Genomic DNA, 20,292 nt, shown 5'->3' with positions numbered 1-20,292 from the left:
TGTTTACGCACCCTCCACTGACTGTCTGCCTTGCCCGGGCTCAAAAATCGCGCGTCTCCAAAAGTCTACCACTACCTAGGATTGGGGAAACGAGGGAGAGAGATCACCCTTTCGCGAAACCCACCTCTCTGGGATTAGCTGCCAGGATAGGCATCTCGTCGTACCCCACGGAATCCCAATGGCGGATGAGCGAGGATGATCGAGCATCACCACAACTTTCTTGTCCACCTCTAAACCCTCTTCCCCCGTATCACTCTGACTAACTCCCCCCCGACAGACGACGGTGGCGACTTACAGACCCTGGACGATACCCTCTATCCATTCAGATAGATAGTTAAGCGAGGCACTTCCATCAATCTGGGAACGCCTGACTCCACCACCCTTGAACCATTTCCAAAAATACTGCGACATGGTGCGACCCTCGCCAACCTCCGATGCTCGATGCCCTCCAACAGCGGATATCTTGCTGAGACTCCAGACGCCGAAAATGCTGTTGCCTGTACTCATCTCCTCTGTATGTATAGAGGCACTTCGGCCCTGCCGAACGCCCATGTTCTTTCACTGCTAGCGGAGTTCGGCCGTCGCAAGGGAGACTCGAAGTGTGCACGGTGGCAAATGATTTTTGATCGAGAGAGACTCTGAAGTTTGGGGAAAGACGGTATTCTCCAGAGGCTTTGGGGTGTCGCTTGCAGCCATCAAGTCCCGTTTCTTCCCTTTGCGTCCCCTTCGAGCTATGCCTTTTCTGAAATCTCGACAGGTCTATCGACTATTTTTGGAGCCAAGAGCTTTGGGACCCGTTCGCCCTCGCTCCTCCGACTCTACCGCGAAGGGGAAGGGCAAACAATGCATCAATCTTCTGGCTGAACAACCTCTATCGTCTATACTGCATCCAGGTATTGGAAGAACAAATGGAGTGCGGCCCGGGCCCTGACGACTCCCTTGTATCACCCGGAGCATGCTGGTGGTTCGCGGAGGGCCACCTCTCGACATAGCAGATGACAAACTTTGGCAGAACACTCCTACGATCATTGGGCACGAGGTCGCTCAAGCGAAGCACCGCCGTCTCTATCTATACTGGGTGACGATTCAGGAAGATGCCTTGAGGTTGCAACGACAGGCCTAGGTGACCGCTTCAGGTGGCGCTGTTGACGAGGGGGGCCAGGCCGGTTTTCGTGGTCCATCAGACTCTTTTACGCCCATGTTCTATTCCGAGCCTCCAGCAAGTTTCCCTCACCGCAACAAGGCTAGGTAAGCGTGCCCTTGGTCCGAGGACGAGATAACACTCCAGATACGACGGGCTTGTGGACCGTCGAGCGCGCGCCATCCCGCGTTGTCCTCTGTGAGTGGATTTCGTTCGTGATATCTGTGGAAGGGTGATGAAACCGACGGAGCCGATATTCGACGGGCGCTCTCTCCGTCTCGACACCGGCCACGAACCTGACGCCCGTGTGTCATTGAACCCTTCGACCCAGAGAAGAGGAGCTGCGCTTCGTGGCATGGCCGGAGCACTTGAGTGAACCACGCATTGCTATCCGCAAAAGACAAAGGCCATGAAGAATGCACCAACACCCCGGCACATCTTGCGAGAGCATGTCCCCAAAAGCACAAAGACAAACCCCATTCTTGTCCGCGCGACGGCCGCGGTCGGGGATATAAGTCGTCCCTATAAGCGATCCGGAACGTCTCGGCGATCAAGATACAACGACAAGTAGAGCCCCCCTGTAGGACATATAATATGGAGGGGGGGGGGGAAGAAAAGGGGAAGACATGAAAATGGACGTATCTACGGAAGATCATGGAAAATCAACCCTGCTCTAATCCTCAGCTTCGACTTTGACGAGGGCTCCATAGAGTACCAGCACCGTATCACCATCTCACCACAGCACCATCGTCGTGAGAACAAAAGGTATATTATGATTGTACATGTCCCCCTGAAGAAACCCCTGTTCCAACTCCACCTGCAGAACTGTAATTAGTTGCCTATCTAGGTAGGTTCTCGTGTTCTTTCTTAGATACCGTGTCTCTATTATACTTCAGGTCCGGGGTTCTTTAGGTTGGCCACGAAGAATGGCGGTCAAGCGCCTCCTCACGCCATGTTATGCTATCCCATACCATGCCATGCCATGCCAAGTGATGCAACTCGCTCCCAAAGCCAAACCCCATCTAATCGTCTGATTTTCCCGGGATCTTCATTCGTTGTAGTCATGCCGGTCAACTGATGCTCATACACCGCCAAAAGGACTGGATCCCCTGATCATGGCGCGGTCGTCATGGTTCGTCTCGAACAGAAAAGTAAACCAACGCCATCGCTATGCTGAAACGCCAGAGACGTGATCATCCACGTCAATCAAATGCAAAACACCCGCACCGTCTTCGTCAAACCACAGGGAATGCTCCAGTTCACGCCGCAAAACCACTGTATCTTCCACGGCTGTCAAGCCACTCTGCCAATAAGCCCAGCTTCAACGTCACCTCAAGCACGCAGTCTGTCCCCTCAAAAGTTTTCCATGAACCCTCTTCTGACAGTCCACATCCTGGCCCTCTTCCCATAAATGTACATTGGGATGGCCGTGAGCATACAAGCGATCTGAATAGCTCCAATGGCTAAGAAGGTGGTCTTGGGCCCGTCATCTTCCAGCCAGTTGGCAAAGAACAGGCTAAACACGAGCCCGTGAAAGATGTTCTTGCTGAAATTCAATGTCACTAGCGCTTCGCCAGCATATTGCCTGTAGCTATCAACACAAAAGGTGATGGACGTGGTACTTCCTAGGGAGCAGCCGAAGGAAATGACGCCGAAGAAGATGGTCGGGACAATCCATGCGTCTCGTTCTTGCACAGACCACCCGAAGCCCATCAGACCGACAGCGGTGCTGAGGGCGACCGGAATAGCCATAACGAGCCGAAATTCGGGTTCGTATACGCCGCCGTTCTTGCGAGCCATGAAACGAACAATGACGTCGGACACCCGCCCAGCGACTGCGGTGCCCAGAATGCCGCCAACAAATGGCGAAAGATAAACCAACCCAGCTTGGAGAGCGGTAAAGTTGTACGTATCTCGGTTGCGGTAGACGTTAGATATCGCCTCCGACAACACAATCAGCCAGCCAATCGACAAAGAGTATACCAGCGTCGACCAAAGGACGCTTGGATAAGCAAACAGCACGAAAGGCCGAAGAGCAACGAGAAACCAATTGGCCTTGGACAGCCTCCCGTTCCACGGTCGAAGGGTCTCAACATAAGATTTTGGTGGCGAATGCTTGAGATTGGTGGTGTAGCGCAACACCTTGGGGGAGGCCATGCCTTCGTTGATGCTCCTGGATGCCGACTTTTCCAAACTGATGGGAGTGCCAGGTAGTGTGACGACGGTGTCGGATCTCGCCACGTCTGGGTTTGGGTCCCTTGATTCATCGCTTCGTATTTCAGGAACTGCATGGTGCCCAATATAGTCGTCAGTCCTTTCGAGCTCGATGTAGTATGGGGAATTGAGGTTATGCAAATGTGGGACGGCGGGATCATTCTCAGAAAATCTTTCCTCGCCGCTTCTAGAGCTTGAGGGGGGCTTCGAGCCCGGGGGTAAAGTCAGCGGCCTACCACTGTGAGTCCCGTCCCAGGGTCTACTGAAGGAGCGAGGATCTGGCGAAGGCGGCAAAGACAACCCCGTGGGCTTGAGCTTCTTTCGAGGAAGGACAACGGGTTCTGGCTGTGGGATCGGTCCTGTTTCTGCAGCATCTGCTTGATTGACATCTTCTGTGTCTTTCACGTCGTCTGCACCGTCTGTTGCGGATGCCGGGTCTTTGAGAGGCTCCCCGTCGGGATCACTGTGACGATGTTTGGGAGAAGATTTTGTTTCCGAATAGTCTTTCACCTCCACTTCATGCTGCTCAAGTTTGTCGTCTTCAATCTCGTCCTCAAATCTGGCGTGTGCATTTTGCTCGTGCAGCCGGTGTTGTCTCGGGGTCATGGCTTTCTCGATAGCCGCTTGGAGCGTGATGCTGTTAAGTGGCAGATGCCCGGCTGCATTGTCTTTGTTCTGATGCAAAGGATGTAGAATGTTGGACCAGCTTCGATGAACGGTTGGTCTCCTTGATTTTGGTCTCGGAGTCCGATCCCAAAAAGTCTCGGGAACGAAAAGGAAAAGGATGAGTAGGCCGAAGCCAGCTGCAATCGTGACAACCCTGCCCACGTTAGCAGGATCAACGCCCTGCCTGGGGCGGAAAACTCACCAAAATACCCATCTCCATCCTTTTGCATTGATGATGACGGCGCTCACCAGGGGTACCAAGTTCTTGCCACCAAGAAGCAGAAGGGTGTATATCCCCACACGAAACGCTCTCTCGTGTAGAAAGAAGATTTCTGCAATGGTGGCAGATGGTAAGCATTCCACAGGGCTTACAGATATTCCCTGAAAAACCCTTGCGGTTGCCAACTGGGCGTAGCTGGGTGCCAGAGCGCACCAGGTAGAAGTTAGGATGAACATTACTGCTGAAGCTAGATAGACGGGTCGTTTCCCGAAGAGAATAGCTGTAGGGGAGAAGACAACACTACCGACTCCCATACCCATCATATACAAACCCGTGGTCAGGGCGACCCTGGAATAAGTGACGTCAAACGACTGGGCAACATTGTTGAACCCAGCGGCTAGAATGGGTGTCATACCGCCGCCCAACATGCAGTAGAACCCCAGAGAAAGGAGTGCAATGTCGCGTCTCCATGCGGGCCAGTTGAGAGGATCATTCAGCGAGTCGTCTGGCTGCGGATCCAGGATGACTTGGCCGTCCTTTGTTCTCTTTTTGGATGCCACCGACAGACGCCTAGGTGATATGGGCTGGGCCGGCATGGAGGAACTGCTCCGCCGGCCAGGCTGATATTCGAGACCCAGAGGTTCATTGCGGTTGGAGGACAGCAGTAGGACTGTTCCGGGGACCTCCTCGGTCTCCTTGTCGTTCAATATGCCCAATGTCCATTTTTCTATCTTTGGTCTTGCCTTTTCGTTGTTCGACGAAGGACTCGAAGACGACCGGCGTCTGGTGGAGCGTCTTCTCGCAGAACGATCGTCGGAGGAGCCGGTCGCGGTCTGTTGGGCAATGCTCTCATCCCGGCGGACGGTCGACCGACCACGCTCGGGAGGGGCATCTGGAGGCATCTGGAGTAGTGGGAAGGAGGGCTACAAAGGCCTCGAAGTGCCAATGGAGTTCAAGACGCTTCCATTTGAGCCGAGCATCCAAGACTTGAATAAGCCACGGGTCGATCACAGGCGCGGCGATATCGAGAGAGAATCACCACCACCTGATCCGCCACAAAAACAGCACAATCCAGCGTATTGCAAAAGGCCACGAGGGCTATAGAAATGAACTGAGCACAGAGGAGTGAGGTGTAAAAATAACCATGACAACGTGATACCAGAGGAGGGCGAGGAAGGATATACGAGGGTCGTTTGGCGCGCAGACGGATGACAGGGATAATGGGATGAAGAAATGTCACCAGCCCCAAAGCAGGGAAGCCACATAACTCCGCGATATTGCGAGGGAAGGAACAAGAACAACCAACCATTGCGTCCATCCTGCCGGCATCTTGGGATCTTGGGACCTTGGGACCTTGCGAGACCCATAGGATCTTCTTCCCGCAATCCAACAAGCCAGCAATTAGAATGGTTTCACCAGGCCGCGCTCCCGCTGAGTCGTCCACGCGATGTTTCTTGTCTCTCCAGGCCATCACGTCACATTGCATGGCTGGCTGCGCGGGATGCCCACAATGCCTCAGGATGCCCTGCACGAATGCATGTGCCCAGAGCGCAGGGTCGAGCATGTGCCCCTTACGGCTGCGTTAGTGTCCTCGACCTTTCCACTCATCTATCAGCTGCTGGGCTTGGTCGTTTTACTGATATGCTTAAGAAGATGTGACTGACAGTGCTGATGGCCCTCGACTTGACCTGCTGACCGCACCCACTGCGCGAATCTCTCGCCTTCATCAACACCTTTGTGCATACCACTTCTTCTTTGGGACGTGAACCCCACGGCATCTCTTCAATCCTCCAGCAACTCACATCAGATGACTCGAGTTGCGGTGAAGGCATAGAATTTGCTTCTAGAGCATAGGCCGGAGAGCCCTTCTCATCAACTCTAAGTCTGGCTGTACAACATGCGGTGCGACATCGAGGTCTCCTCCTTTTACATACACAATACCCGTCACCGAGGTATCGAAGCCCGATAGGGATGGAAATGACAATCGGTCCTTGAAAATCGCCCATGGTCCTGCCGGCAATGCTGGGGCTCCGACAAGTCTAACAAAAAAAAGGAGAGCCCAATCCATCCAGTCAAATCCACACTGATCTTCACAAATAATCAAACCCATCTCCTCGTGACTTCGTAAAATGGCCGTAGATGAAACAGAAAATATCTCCCAATATCATAGACTCCTCACAAGACGCAGTCATCAATGCACATCGGCTTGCCAACAAGCTCTTGGGCCTGCTAGCATCTCGAACCATCACGTTCCCTCATCTCGTTCTCTATCCATATCTGGCTCGAAAGAGGCCCAATCCGAGAGACGTTTCGCTCTCTTTACCGCTCCCATTATCCAAAACTTCCCACATTCGCGGCTTCCACTCTCCGATGATTCCCTTGCCTTCTTTGACCATCTGCAATCCTCGGCCCATGTCTTGCACCTGCAATGATCCCATCATATTGATGCTGCCAAATAAGTAGGCGAGCCGCGGATCCTGCAACTTGTCTTTCAACACCTTTGCGCACATCATTTTGACTTCGTCGTTAACACTATCGATGATGGTTGCTATTACGTCGCATGCGAATTCGACCACCTCTTTTGCTTTGATCTGCTCTTCTTGATTGCCGTGATGTCCTGATGCCAGAGCCATTGCTGGATGCGTGGCGATGGATGCCAGCCGTACAAGCAGTTGAAATTGTTCATTCTGAGCCTGTTTGGCATTGGGCCCACCGGAGCCGGACGAGATCAGTGTCGGGCGTTGCAAACACACCATTTGCAACATATATCTCAAGTAGCTCAAGCCTACTGGTGGGCAAGAGCCACCTCCCATGTCCAAGGTGCTGGGATTCGGGCTGGATGTAATGGACATCATCTGAGAGTGGTTCATGTTGGTCGAAGACCCACTGGATGCAGAGACGGTTGGAGGGGCTGTCGTGACCGAAGGCGCAGGAGTACCCGGAGTCATCTGAACGCTACCCAAGTACTTGAGATGCTGTGATAGTCTGTCAATTAGGTGCGACATGAAACCAGGGCTAGGACTGATATCTTGCCGGCACACCTGGAACGCCTGCTCGGTAATCAATGACAGCTGCTGCACATCGCTCGGGAACACCGCCGAGGGTGGACTAGTCACTTTACCAAGCGGCAGTTTCGGCAACGCATCCAGGAACTCGTTCTCGACGTTGTGGCGGACCTGACTGGCAACATTAGGGCCAACGATCTGAAACAGCCGTGAGAAGCGCTGCTCCTGCCCGTGCGTAGAAGACTGTTTCTGTAGCGCCTGTTTCAGTGACTGGGAGAGTACCTCGATCAAGTCAGGTTGATCCGGCCCTGATGCTTTTTCGACAGAAGCCGGTGACATGAGTCGAAATCGTAACTGGACAAATCGGTGCGAAAAGACGTTGATGGATTCTAGTAAATCTTGCAGACCGGCCACATTTAGATCACCATCAGAACATTTCAACGGCAAGCTGAGCGACTTGACGAGCCATTTTTTGGCAGAGTCGGGCAAGGAGGATGAGTCTAACGTCCAATTGTTGACAAGCACAACCAGAAGGAGCGAGTCGAAAGGTGGCGAAACGCCTTGCAGTCCAGCTTGGCAGAGGATTTCCAAGGCAGTCGACGGTTCCCTCTGCGAGTATTCGTACCACCTGGTCCGAGTCTGGTAGGTAGCCCAATCAAGAGATGTGGAATTGGCAGGGGCCAGAATTTGATACAGCAAGGAAGAGACCGCTAAATTCTTCCGAGGTCCTGACTTGGAGCCAATCGTGGCTTCGAAAATAGTGGCAAAGGTTATGCATCCCGTCGCAATGAGTATTCGGAGAAGTAAAGGCCCCGATTTCAAGTCGAGGCGGGGGGTGAGCTGCAACATCCATTTCTGAATGAGCGCATCTCCTTGGGTCTTGCGGCACAATCGGAGCCGGCTGAGAAGTTGGCAGAATGAGTGTAATGTGTGCGCGTCGTCTCCGAATTTCTGTTGTTTTTCGATGCGATCCACCAAAACCGAGAAGAGTCCGTTCATGGTTTGCTCATTCATGTTGGTTTCCGACTGCAGGATGGCTTCAAAATCTTCCACGAATGTAGCACCCGCCTGTTGCAGTGACTCGGCGATGCCGTCACTATACGGTGAGCAAGCTGCAACTGCACGCCCGCGATCTCCTCGAACGAGGTCTTGTTGCAATAACCTGATTGCCGGTGCCTTGACAGGAAAAGCAGTACACAGGTCAAGCAGAGTCGAAGTAAGTAGCGGCATCGTCGGCTTAGTGGGTCGCCAATTCATGTATACCTGACACATCCTCTTTTGCAGGACTTCGAGGGCCCCAATCGCAGAAAAGGAAGTAGCGTGGAAATGAGTGGTGGCGACGAGAGATGCCACGAGATCATCTCTTTGTGATACTGAAAGAATGCCGACCACATCCGCAAGAACAGCCGCATCTTCCATGCACTCCAGAACGTGACGGATCACAAAAAACTGTTCTTCATTCAAAATCTTGGACCCAGGTAGCATAGGAGTGCTTTGTGCCAATTTGGCGGCTTCGAGAGCTCTTGATCGTAGCCACATAGATATTCTAGTTCGAAGCGTCCATGGCAATGATGCAAAAGAAGGCTCGGCTAGAGTTGGTGGCTCAGGCTTGGTGATAAAACTGGAGTCCGCCAATTTTTGCTCAAGGAAACGAACACACTGTTCAAAAATGGCCTCTTCCGAATTGGGATCGAAACCCGCACGTTCGAGAACCGAATTCCGCAAGTTGATGACGTGATCTTCTGCTCGATGCAACGACAGATCGAGTAGAAATTGAACAGACTCGGGCTGCCTCGGGGGTTCAACTCCCGCTGTTCGCCCGAAGATAGGACCTGTGTCGATGCGTACAGTTCCCTTCTCTGGAAGACCTCTCACCATGAGCCATTGCAGGTATTTGCTTACCGGAAAGCAATCAGATCTGGAGAACTGTGCAATCAGGTGCCTTAAGGCCTGGGTATCAGCGGTAGTCTTGCCAGCCCGGAAAGCAGAAAGAAAGTTGAGTATAGGGGTGTCAATATCACGACCGCCTCGTCGCCAGCGATTGACCAAACGGGTGACCAGATATAATCGAGTATTGGATTGTCGAAATCGTGTACATGACCATTCAAGACACGATCGCAGTAGGAGATCGAAGTCTGAACAGGTTCCGGCGAGTTCTTCTTCCAGCAGAGCGAAATTGTATGGGACCCTGGCCGCATCGAGAGTTTCGATAATAGCCTCGTCAGGTGCGCGGACAGACAAGAATTCCGCCTTGTTAAAACCCATGGCTCTCTCGTTGATGCGGTTCAGTTCCTCCAAAATCTGGCCTTCAGGTCCAATGGTCGTGTCAAGGCAGGTTCGCACAACATGCACGCTCTCGGGCCACCTGTCTGGCATCAGGAAAATGGCGGGGCGTGCGAACAATAATTCCCGGATTGCGGCACGCAGCCTCTGTCTCAACGGAGTTATCGTTTGGTCGGGGAGCTTGTCTATTGAGCGGTACTTGTCAATCAGTGCTTTGGCGAGTCTCGCACCTCTTCGTCGGTAGTGGCTCAAATCTTGCTTGTATATGTGGATTACCATTAGCCACAAAGGAGTGTGGCCGACGTCCGCGACAGTGAAAGAGCGCAAAATCCAATCCAAGTAGTGGCCCCGATCCAGGAGGTTCTCTAAGTAGAGGCGGGTAATAAGTCGCAATGCGTATTGAATGTTTGATTTCCAATCAGGTGGATTTGCGTGTTCCAGATATGTTTCCAAAAATTGTTCGACGTTGAGCGTCCATTCGCGAAGCCATTTATTTTCAGCGCCCACGGCCACTGCGGGAGCAGTCCCTTTCCTTTTCAAGGTGCGAATCTCGTTGGCACAAACGCACTTGGCGAACCATATCGCACGACTCAAAGGAACCGAGCTTTGCAAGCATTGTTCTAAAAGTGTCTGACCCTTGATGCCCTGAGGGATGGTCCTGCTCAGTCGCCTCAAGGGTACATCTGCATTGGCCAGATCCGCTATCCACGACTTCCGTTTCGCTTCGGTCAAGGTAACGCGGGGAGGTGGCTTGAATGTGGAGACGGAGCTGATCAAGCCATGCTTGCTCTTCTGGTTCAAGACAAGAGAAAAGAGAGTAGACAAGCTGTCCACGCCCGATTTGTGTTTGAATGCATTGTAAAGCGGGACCCGCGCGGTATTGAGTTCCTTTTCAGTAGGATTTGGAGGTTTATCAAAATAGCCATTCTTCACATTGTTGTCATTTAAGATGTCTTCAGGATGCTTCCCGGTCCAGGGGAAGAATCCGACCGGTCTCCTGGGAACGAATTGAGGTGCTGAGGATGGAACTTGTATCGAGTCGGGAGTATTGGGTACAGGGATGTCCACTCGTGATCGATGTGTCGGCGTGGGTTTATCTGCAACTTTTGCGGCTCTAGTGGTTGTCCACGGCCGAGGTGGGAGTTCGGGTGCATCGTCTTCACTCGAATTTTCCTCCTCTTGCTTCTTCTTTGACCCGGCGCCAGCTGCTCGAATTGCCGACGGCTTGGCCCATCGCCAGTACACGGCCTTGGTGTCGACATGTGAATCGGGAGCTTTGGCAGGAAGCGATATATTGTGGTTATTGGCAACTTGATTCGAGTTAGGCTCGGCTTCGATCTTCCGCCTTTTCGTTGGCCTGTCCTCTCCAGTCTCTACAGTCTCTCTTTGCAATGCCGGCGGCTTTCTGTCGATGGGCGAAAAGACATGACTGGATGCTCTCCCAAGCGCGGGTCGCTTCGAATCAGTTGGACGTCGCAGTGAGGGAGGCCGCGGTTCGGCCGGAGAGATAGATGTCATGACCAGATCATCTTGACAGGCCAATGTCTAATGCCTAGAGCCCAAGCAACCTCTGATGGAGGGCGGGCCCAAGAAGATACAACTCTTTCTCTAATAAAGATATCCTCGACGACGTAGGTAGGTGAGGGACGAGGTCGACGAAGGCAGGACCAAATAATGCCTCGGAGACTCGACGGGGTGAGAAGGACGGAGGGTCACGGCGGACTCGAACAGGCGGCGAAATGCCGATTGGGCGTTAGCGCATATACCTATATCGGATTGCGGTGGGAAATTTGTAAATGGCAATTGTTGTATAAAGAGGAGGAAGGGTCTCGTTCAGACGGGGAGGATGGGAGAACTAGAGTGAAAGAGTGAGGGAGAGAAAGGGTGTGTGGTTCAGACAGGGTTTGGAGATGATTGACTGGGAAGATGGGGAAAGGCAGCAGCAGCACTCAGCAGTAGTGGTGGGTGGCAGCAACTCAGCAGCCGGACTGATGAGTGAGGGAGCCTATCGGCAGACCCTGGGGCCACTAGAGGTTGAGAGGCTGCCAACACAGCCAGTCCAGGCACTCCAAGGCTACTTGGTAGCCGGGGTTTAACGTTAGATGACGGGATAAGGAATTCGTAGGCTCGGGAGGCATACCCAGCACGCCCACATGCCCACACGCCCAGGAGGCGACGCCAGGGCCCCCCGAGGCCTTTGCTACCTTAACCACTGGGATTCGTAGCCACCCAGCCACTGGATGTGACTTTCTCGGGGCGTGCTCGGGATTATTGTTCGCGCCAGGAACCACAATTGATTGCACATAACTGCAGGTTCCGTAGGGGCCTAGGTCCTTATACCCCGGAGATACAGCACTTGTACATGAACTGCGCAGATAATGTTCGGGTCCCGGAAAGAAACCAGGCGAGTGGAGGAGCAAATACCTGCCTAGCTGGGTAACTGCGTGTGTCGATTGTGAGCGCAATTATTGCGGCTGACTGATCATAGACGCTCAAGGGAAAGGCACTCAGGCCAGAGGTGGTGCTTGGGTGGTTTCCTCAGTACCTTGTACCCTCGTACGGACGATGGTGTTGATGATCGCTTGCGACGCAGCCCAATTAGCAACGGGGAGATCCTAGTTCGCTGAGTCTTGTCTCGTTGGTGTCGCTAGTCGCCAAGGGGGCCTTTCCATCTCGTTCCTGCTCAGCCCGCACTTTGCGACGCCGCACTTTGCCGACCGACCAAACGCCTTCATCACGAGCAACTCGTTTGTGCGCGAGCGCACCCAAGTCATCACCCCCCCCCCCCAGGCACCACGGCCATGATTCCTTATTCCTCTGATCCCACCTCCGTTTGCGCAACCGCAGTCCCATCCGACTGGTCCAAGTCTAGCCCTCGTGGCCCTCTCCCCGGTACCTTCCATCGGAGAGTTGCTCGCAGCAATTGTTTCGTATTCAGATTCCACATCGGGCTCGGTTCGTTCGAAAGGCTCCAGTCTATCGGAACCCAAATGGCAGAGGGCCGGCTGCGGCTGGCTTGTTGGCCGATGAGAAAAAGCACAATCTCAACTTCGGGTAAAGCTTGCGGCGGGTTAGGGCTCGGAATGGGATGCTTTCCTTCTGGCAATTCTCTGACACACAAGTATTTGCCCGTTGTTTTTTGTCAACAGCTCCGCTCTTGTGCACCAGAGAGGTGCTATTCCGTTGCGACGGTGGGTACCACGACGACGGTTAGAATGTCTTACCTTGATTCCTTAGAGGGGGTAATCCAACTGGGCTTGAGATACTGGGAGATAGCCATGTGGGAGGTGGTCCAAGGCGAGGTTTCCGCTCGACAGCGGCTCCCAAACCGTGCTTATCAAGTTATTACCTTCTCTTTCTGTTCGATCTTGCTTGTCGAGGGGGCCTACCAGGGACCTTTCACGTCGTTGGGCACGATACCGTTCTGCAATCTAGTTGGCCTGTGGGCGCGAACAAACTCTATCAACATGTGCTGACCTCCTTGTCCCATCTCGCTTCGGGCCTCGGGTCACCACGTCGAGTGTGATCCGAATGCGGGTCGAAGGGAGGGGGGAGCAGTGTTGAATTCTGGGGTAGGGTAGGGATGGAACCCGAACAGTGATACACCCAACACCTTCCGCTATGGTAACAACGGCTGTCGTGCCCGGCAACCTTCGCTCTGCTTGTACAACTAGGTAGAGACAATATGGTGTTATTCCGTACTCATAGGTCTGTTCTGAGACTGCGCCGCTGAGATCAATCCCTTCTGGCCTGTTTCCGCTAGCAACTCGTCCATGTATCGTGTCAAGTCGTCTGCAGTAGAGGAAGCCTCTCGTCGTCCGAATATTTGCTTTCACTCGCTCTTCTGTTACGAGACTTGAGACTCCTCGCCCAGTGTCTCTGCAGATGACCTTCAGCAGACGCACTCCTTCGCTTGGTGTGCGAACTGATCCTAATCATACTCCCACAACGACTCCATTCTACCTCTGTTTCCGAGCCTTCTTCAAGCGGATTATATGGAGTCGGATCTAGTCGCTCAACCGCTCCCCAAATTTCCTCAAACCCCGTGGTCCACGGAGACTTCAAATTCCCGCTTCCGTTTGTGTTAGCCCGACTTCGAAGTGGAGGGAAGAACTCGACACCGTGAGTGGATGCTCGTACAAAGGCTCCTCGCGTCAGGTCGACGTCTATGTCCATGTCTGTTGACGAAGGGGGAAACATCTTGCCAGACTTAGAAGACTTGGAATGAGGTAGACTCGCAGAAGCTGGTTCGCGAAAAAGCCGAGGAATTTTGGGGTTGGTCCACACGCTTTGCATAGACAACGTCCTACTAGGCACATTGCTTGCCTTGTTCCTCCAGTCTTGCTGCAGAGAATCCCGTCTTGACTGGGAAAGAGCCTTCGACAGCCGTCGTTCCAAGGTCTCTTCCCCAATGAGATCGCGACTCTGTAAGAGTGATGCTTGCCCATGGGAATTAGAAAACTCTCCATCAGAGCTGCTCGAAGAACAATTCTCATCCCAAATAATCTCATACACCACATTGTTCGAAACGTAGCGGGTCGAGCAGCGGCGGATGGGCTCGGCCGCCTGATTTGGTCCGGAATACGATAGCCGTGGTTCTACCGTGACGACTTCGGTTTGAACAGGTGGAGCAGTGGTGCTGGTCGAAGGGCGAATATCTTCTTTGCTTACTGTGGATGCTGTTCGAGGCTTCTGCGTGACTTGTCCCGTCCGATCTCTCTCTGTATCGGCATGGCTGACGGCTTCGTCGTATCCAGTAAGCGTATTCAAAAATGTCGAGAGTAGCCCGCTACCCTGCCGCCTGAAATTGGGTGGCGGGAATGATGTGAGCGACATGTGTTTCCGCGACCTTGTAGTGGTGGCGCGACGAAGTGTTATCATTGCTGGACTCGGGTTTGGATCGAATCTTAGTGCGGAGGACGGATCAGCTGTAGATGCGGTGGCATCGACTGGCAAAAGAGTGGCGAGCCCTCGGGTTGATAAGGCTTTCGAAGGAACTGTCCATCGTCGTGCTCTGTGCTGGGGGTTTTGAAGAAGCTCGACCGTTCCAAGGTCAAATCGGGGTTGGACTGATGGAAGAGAGAGGGTTTTGCGCAGGCGATGTGAGCGATGTCGCATGCCAGATATTTGGTTTCTGCAGTCGCGGGCCTTCTTCTTGTGACCCGCATTTGTATACCGACAGGATTTATCGTGCCGTCCATGTCGATGATTCCGCCTCCTCTTCATAGTCAAGCTGCTATTATCTGATGTATCCGGTTTGAAAGGAATGTCTTCAGCACTCTTGTGGGACATAGGAGGAATTAGGAATTGCTGGCTTCGCAGACTGTCCGGGGCGCTGCTGATCGAAGCATGAGGGCGAAAAGAGGCAGGCATTGTGTCAAATTGTCAACAAACGGACAGTAATAATAGGATCGCACCGTGGATAAAAATGGGCAGCTGAAAGGTTCAGGTAGACGAGAGCTACCTAGCGGAGACATGGCCTTCATGACGGAAAAGAGCCATGGCGTAGGGTGCTCCTTCTGCGTGCAATTCTCCATGTCTCGGTTTCGCAGCAAGAGCAATCGACTCGTAAGCCATCGCTAAGAGGGCGAATTTCGGACTGTCCCCCCTTCAAGTTCAACCACATTCGCTCTTCGAGCATGGGGATTAGAAATTAGTAGCTGGTGAATCGTTCGAGCGAGCTATATAATCAGCGCATGCAAGGCAGTTGTCAGGTCATCCGGCGGGCATCGAAAGCTCCACCGCCTTGAAACACGAGACCGACTTGTCTTCTTGGCCAATCCAAGTATCTTGCCCACACAATATCCAGCAGGCTCGACACATCCACGACCAAGCTGTAGCCCCAGCCATTTGCCCACCAGTGATGGTCCATGCATCGGAACATGGCAGCCCAATGAGCAAATATTGCTAGAGCCATGGGGTTGCTCTGCTTGAGACAGTGGATGAAGGGCGGTGGTGCCATGATCAGCCAGGAAAAGATGTGGCCATCCCATTCGACCACGGAACGACATCTCGAGATGTCGCGCAACTGCTCCATTTGCTCAAGGAAGAGATTCCTCATTCGTTGAGGGTCTTCGCCCTCCCATAGTGACGACAGTTGAGGATCTTCCAGGGCTTTGCGCAGCGTGGCGAAGGTCTCCTCCACCTCTGGCGAATGCGGCGGTAGATCTTCTGTACGAGGATAGCGCAGCAGCTCTTCGATGTCACCCTGAAGCCACGTATCAGTCTCTCTAATCACGGCGTATATCCCCCTGAGGATCATGATGATTTCGATGAAGTCGGCTGTCGGCGAGTCCATGGGCAGGGTGATACCAGGGGATGATTCGCCTGTGCCGAAGTTCAGCTTCACCCTGTTAAGACCCTCTGGCAGTTTCTTGGAGGCAAAAGCCCATATCGTAAGAAGAAGGGACACAGAGAATAAGGCAATGCCGTTGTCCTGATTGGGTTTGCTGACCGCCGGAATGAATCCAGCCAAGGCAGCATTCTGGTGAGCCAGGGCGACCTTGGAATACTCGGCATACGCATCCGACGACTTCAGCAGCAAAGTCGCCTTATGCAGGGCCGAAGTGGCCATCAAGCCGTGTAGGAGATAGTCATGGCGCAAGGCCTCTGCAAAGACCGTGTCACGCCAGACAGCGTGGGTGGCGAGCCTCGAGGACATGGTCATGTAAGTCCGGGTAGAGTAATGTTGGATGAGCTCCAGATCCAGGAGATCAAAGCGCTTGTCAGCATTGGCCGAGTCTTTGTCTGTTGCCAGCGGCGACGAGGCTTGGGGAGTCGACTGTGCGGCATGGCGTGTCTTCTCGGGGTCTGAATGCTGATGGTCCAAGCTCTTGGGAGTCGATGTGTCATGGATGGACGTATTTCCCGGGGGCGTCGGAAACCCTTCGGAGCCATTCTCGAGGAACGAACAGGGGATTTGTCGCTTCACACAGCGCTGGCACTGAGGGCTCGTCTCATCGCACTGGGCACAGTTTTGTCAGGACCAACAGACAGCAGCAACAATCTTGTGGAGGCAGGCTCAGCGACGACTAAGCGAGAAAAGGCCGCTCCCACCAACTCCCACTCCCACCGCTACTGCACCAATTATGGAGCCTCGGGAAAAGGCAAAGGCCCGTTGAAACGTGAGCCCCGGGGAAACAGACTGACTGACCTTGACTCTCCTCGCCTTGCACTGCCGACACCCGTGGTGGGATTTGGTATGCGACCGTCGAGAAGGCATGGTGAAGGCTGCCGGCGAGGTGGCTGCAGGCTGGATTGATGATGTCGCATAACCCTAGGGAGACGATGAGGACGAAGCAAAGGAAAGGAAGCTGACTTGGGTGCTTCTTTAGTCTTTTGGCACGAAACGAAGCCTCGTATCCGCTGGCGTATTAGCTTGGCACCACACGCCTTTTCTGCCTCGTGTTCGGAAAGTCGCGGACACGGCGCCAGCCTCATCATCGCCCAGCAGCGTGCGCTATATAGGGAGGGACCCCTGATGGTATCAGATTCGCATGGCCCAGTTCTTCGCGAGGCATATCCATAAGCTCGGCATCAATATAAGGCCGAGGCCCCTGGATAATGCGGAGAGAAGCGTCATCCTTTGCGGCCGAAAAGCTCTGGTGTCGGTGCCTGCGGTCGCCCTCGATGCACAAGAATTCGGTATCCCATCACGTCATGTGTCCAATCTATCATTCTATATCTATGTCGAAATATATACGTCTGAGATCATGACCCTGGGAAAGTGGCAAGTGGGAATCCCTAAGACTTGCTCTCTACCGTCTCGGGCTGCTCCTCCACGGGCTCTGCATTATTAGAGTTCGCCCTCTTGAATTTCCTCATCGGTTCGAAAAAGAACCCGGGATGAAAGACGGTCAGGAGGACACAGGCAATGCCCACCATCCTGCAATGGGCACATGTCAGTCTGATATTCCCTGGTGCCTGGGGGCTAGGGCGCCAAACTTACATTCCATCAAGGATCAGGAACTCGGTCTCGATTCTCATCAGAGGCCCTCCCCAGCCTCCTGCCATCTCGGGTAGACTGTGTCATCAAACAATCACTCAGTATACCATTCTCCGGTAAGTCAGCAGTCAGGGCAGGGGACGAAGGGACGTACCGGTAGATGCAACGGATAAAGATGGTGGTGAAGGCCAGCCCAATGGCAAAGCAGAAAATCCGAAAGTTGCGCGACGCGCTCGGCGAGGACAGATTTTTCTCGTACTCGCTCTCCACCGTCGCTTGCGACTTGGCCTTCTTCGCACGATGGAAGCGGATGTAGTAGTCGATCATGAGAAGCCCACAGACACCCATGGTTGCCACCTGGAATGCAATGCCCGCCACGATCAACCCATTGCCCGCGTCCAACAGTTTGGGATTCGCATCACGGTCGCCTGCCCCGGCTGCCACGCCACCCCCGATGGCCTGGAGCACGATTGACCCAAAATCACAGCCGATGAAGATCCAAGGGTACAGTCTAGGCTTCAGTCTCGAGTTCTCGGCTCCACAGTATATGACCAAATGCTTCAAGGTGACATAGATCCCCGCGGCGAGGAAACTTGGGGCGAGCACCAGGCAGCAGATTTGCGTCTTGAACCCAGCACCGCTCCACGGGTTGTGATGCATGATCAGCCGGCCAATATATCCCACCGCCTCACCGAAACAGCCGACGGCGACGACGATCAAGTATGTCCATGTCCGCCTCCACGTGCCGAGACCCAACTGCAGCACCATGCAGAGGCCGAAGAGAGCAATGAAGAACGAGTTCACGCCGAGATTGGGGTAGTATCCATATGTGGTGAGTTCGAGGGGGCAGTCGGGGGTGATTTCGGTGCAGAAGCGACGGGCGTGGTGTGTTGTAGCGTTGGAAGGCATTGTTTTTTTGCCGGCCTCAGGTGGTCAGAGACCACACCCGAGAAGCGATATCAGATGAACGCCCCAGTGATCGAAGGACAAAAAGAATAAAGAGATATTTGTGTGATTCGGGGGGGGGGGGGGGAGATGGAAAAGAGAAGCAAGAGATCAGTAACCGAAGCGCATCGAGGTATATAGGCACATACTTTGGTTAACCTCGCCTCTAGAGGCGAGATAAATGCAAGAATTTGGGGCACAAACGTGGATGCATTCATCCAGGCCTTGAAACATCTCCTCCCACGCCGCATGCCGCCGACGAAGTGACCAATGTTGCATTCGCGAAGCCATGTTAGGGAGTTCCCAGGCGTGCTTGTGGGTGGGCAGTGGAGCTCGCGAAGGAGCAGAAGATTGCGTTCTGTGGAAGACATGGCTGTAAGCGAGGTGTCGATGGATCGTAGCGCCAAAGTGTAGCCTTTGGGTGCCGCCGAGTACGAGCTCGCAGCGAGCTGATGGGCTGCTTCTAGGCGGGATTAGGCAAAGTATACGCCCCGGATGACGATTGTTCCGGGGCCCTCACGGGCTTTGGGGGCTCGCAAATGTCCGGCTCAACTTTTGGCAGTCATACCTACCTGCCTACCTACTCTGTACGCATCACTTTCAACAACACTGTGTTCTCACTGTGGGATTCCGGACTTGAGTTGCCTGCACCTGAGGCCTCCCATGTTGAAAGCTGACCTTTTAAGGAATTTTACGAACAGAATCTTGTGCTACCCTAGTATGCAATAACACTATGGGGAATAGACACTGACAACAGTTGAGCGGCGATGAACTTCCCTGTCGTCCTCCCGCTCGCTTTCCGGAGAGCTATTGTACCCTCGTCGAACGCCTTCCACAATTACATACGAGTACCAATTTGGCGCCATTTGGTTGCTCTGTCCTCGACTCGCCATCTAGCTCCCTACGTTTTTGAAGCTGAGATCATATCCGTTCCCTTTCTCTAGACTACTCTTCCACGCTGGTCGCTCACGGCACCGAGCGTGCCATTTTTCCACCCTCGGGTATTTCTTCAGCTCGACGAATCCAGCGGCCGTACACGTGTCAACGGGGAAGGAGAGGATGAAGTCCGCCCGCCCAGGCGCGGAGCCCATAAAATAGTCTTGGTCACCCAGTTGGTCGTCCAGATACTTGAAGAAGGCGTCAAGTTCAGGCCCAGAGTAGCCCTGGTGGAGTTGTTTGTGGACCAGGGATATCAATGGGCGGACGAAAAAGGGCGTCAACTTGACCGCCGCAGTCATGATGACTTCCACAATCATGGGAGGGCCGATGCTGGCGGCAGCAAGATTGCACAACTCGTCATCGCGTATCCAGTCGTTCTTGTTGCCATCGCCCTTGAACTTGCCCGTCTTGTCGTATGTCTCAATCAAGTATTTCGCAATCACTGCTGATTCCACGATCACTCTCCCATCGCCTGTCTCCAGTTGTGGTGCCTTTCCCAAGGGATGCGTTTCTTTCAGTTCAGGAGGAGCTCTTTGCTTGACACGTTTGTGAAGCTTGAGGTCGTATGGGATCTCGAGCTCTTCGAGAAGCCATAGGATTCGTTGCGATTGCGAGTCCTGCAACCTGTGAGCAGCGGTAGGGAGGACAGTTCAGAGGACCTGACATTCAGATGATGGAGCGTTGGCCGGAGGTCTGCCATAATTATAACTGCGACGGTCAACAGCTTGGGGCGGGCGGTGGAAAGGGAGCAAACGGATGCGGACGTTTCAGAGATAATACGAAGAGTTCTCGCTAGGCCGTGTTTAAATGCATTTCCGCAGCATCAATGGGCTGCCTCGGCCCGCAACCAACCAGTACGTATAGCCGGCACAAGGAATTGAGTGGTTTATTGGCCATACACGCTTCATATGGGCACGCAAACTTACCTCCACTC

General features: G+C 53.5%; 6 protein-coding genes across 6 annotated transcripts; all 6 read right to left on the bottom strand.

The window, feature by feature from the left end:
* Positions 1–1,760: 1,760 nt before the first annotated feature.
* Positions 1,761–5,537, bottom strand: PV07_04281 (uncharacterized protein). Its single transcript, XM_016391071.1, has 2 exons — positions 4,224–5,537; positions 1,761–4,175 (listed from the first exon to the last, which is right to left on the bottom strand). Exons 1-2 carry the CDS (start codon positions 5,141–5,143, stop codon positions 2,495–2,497), a joined length of 2,601 nt encoding a protein of 866 aa, XP_016252973.1. The 5' UTR covers positions 5,144–5,537; the 3' UTR covers positions 1,761–2,494.
* A 481-nt stretch (positions 5,538–6,018) lies between these two features.
* On the bottom strand, positions 6,019–11,513 carry PV07_04280 (uncharacterized protein). Its single transcript, XM_016391070.1, has one exon. It carries the CDS (start codon positions 11,045–11,047, stop codon positions 6,509–6,511), a length of 4,539 nt encoding a protein of 1,512 aa, XP_016252972.1. The 5' UTR covers positions 11,048–11,513; the 3' UTR covers positions 6,019–6,508.
* Positions 11,514–13,312: 1,799 nt separating this feature from the next.
* PV07_04279 (uncharacterized protein) lies at positions 13,313–14,902 on the bottom strand (the record flags this gene model as incomplete). Its single annotated transcript, XM_016391069.1, has 1 exon — positions 13,313–14,902. The coding sequence occupies one exon, from the start codon at positions 14,900–14,902 to the stop codon at positions 13,313–13,315; it is 1,590 nt and encodes a 529-aa protein (XP_016252971.1).
* A 337-nt stretch (positions 14,903–15,239) lies between these two features.
* Positions 15,240–16,751, bottom strand: PV07_04278 (uncharacterized protein; the record flags this gene model as incomplete). Its single annotated transcript, XM_016391068.1, has 2 exons — positions 15,240–16,493; positions 16,683–16,751. The coding sequence occupies 2 exons, from the start codon at positions 16,749–16,751 to the stop codon at positions 15,240–15,242; spliced, it is 1,323 nt and encodes a 440-aa protein (XP_016252970.1).
* Positions 16,752–16,975: 224 nt separating this feature from the next.
* Positions 16,976–18,493, bottom strand: PV07_04277 (uncharacterized protein). The gene is made up of 3 exons (XM_016391067.1): positions 17,629–18,493; positions 17,478–17,552; positions 16,976–17,414 (listed from the first exon to the last, which is right to left on the bottom strand). Exons 1-3 carry the CDS (start codon positions 18,381–18,383, stop codon positions 17,273–17,275), a joined length of 972 nt encoding a protein of 323 aa, XP_016252969.1. The 5' UTR covers positions 18,384–18,493; the 3' UTR covers positions 16,976–17,272.
* Positions 18,494–19,106: 613 nt separating this feature from the next.
* PV07_04276 (uncharacterized protein) lies at positions 19,107–20,167 on the bottom strand. Its single transcript, XM_016391066.1, has 2 exons — positions 20,023–20,167; positions 19,107–19,975 (listed from the first exon to the last, which is right to left on the bottom strand). The coding sequence occupies exons 1-2, from the start codon at positions 20,056–20,058 to the stop codon at positions 19,313–19,315; spliced, it is 699 nt and encodes a 232-aa protein (XP_016252968.1). The 5' UTR covers positions 20,059–20,167; the 3' UTR covers positions 19,107–19,312.
* Positions 20,168–20,292: the final 125 nt, after the last annotated feature.

This window comes from Cladophialophora immunda (genome assembly GCF_000835495.1).
Source record: "Cladophialophora immunda strain CBS 83496 unplaced genomic scaffold supercont1.2, whole genome shotgun sequence".
Lineage (NCBI taxonomy): Eukaryota > Fungi > Ascomycota > Eurotiomycetes > Chaetothyriales > Herpotrichiellaceae > Cladophialophora > Cladophialophora immunda.
The sequence above is the reverse complement of the archived record's forward strand: the minus strand, read 5'-3'. Positions and strand labels throughout refer to the sequence as shown.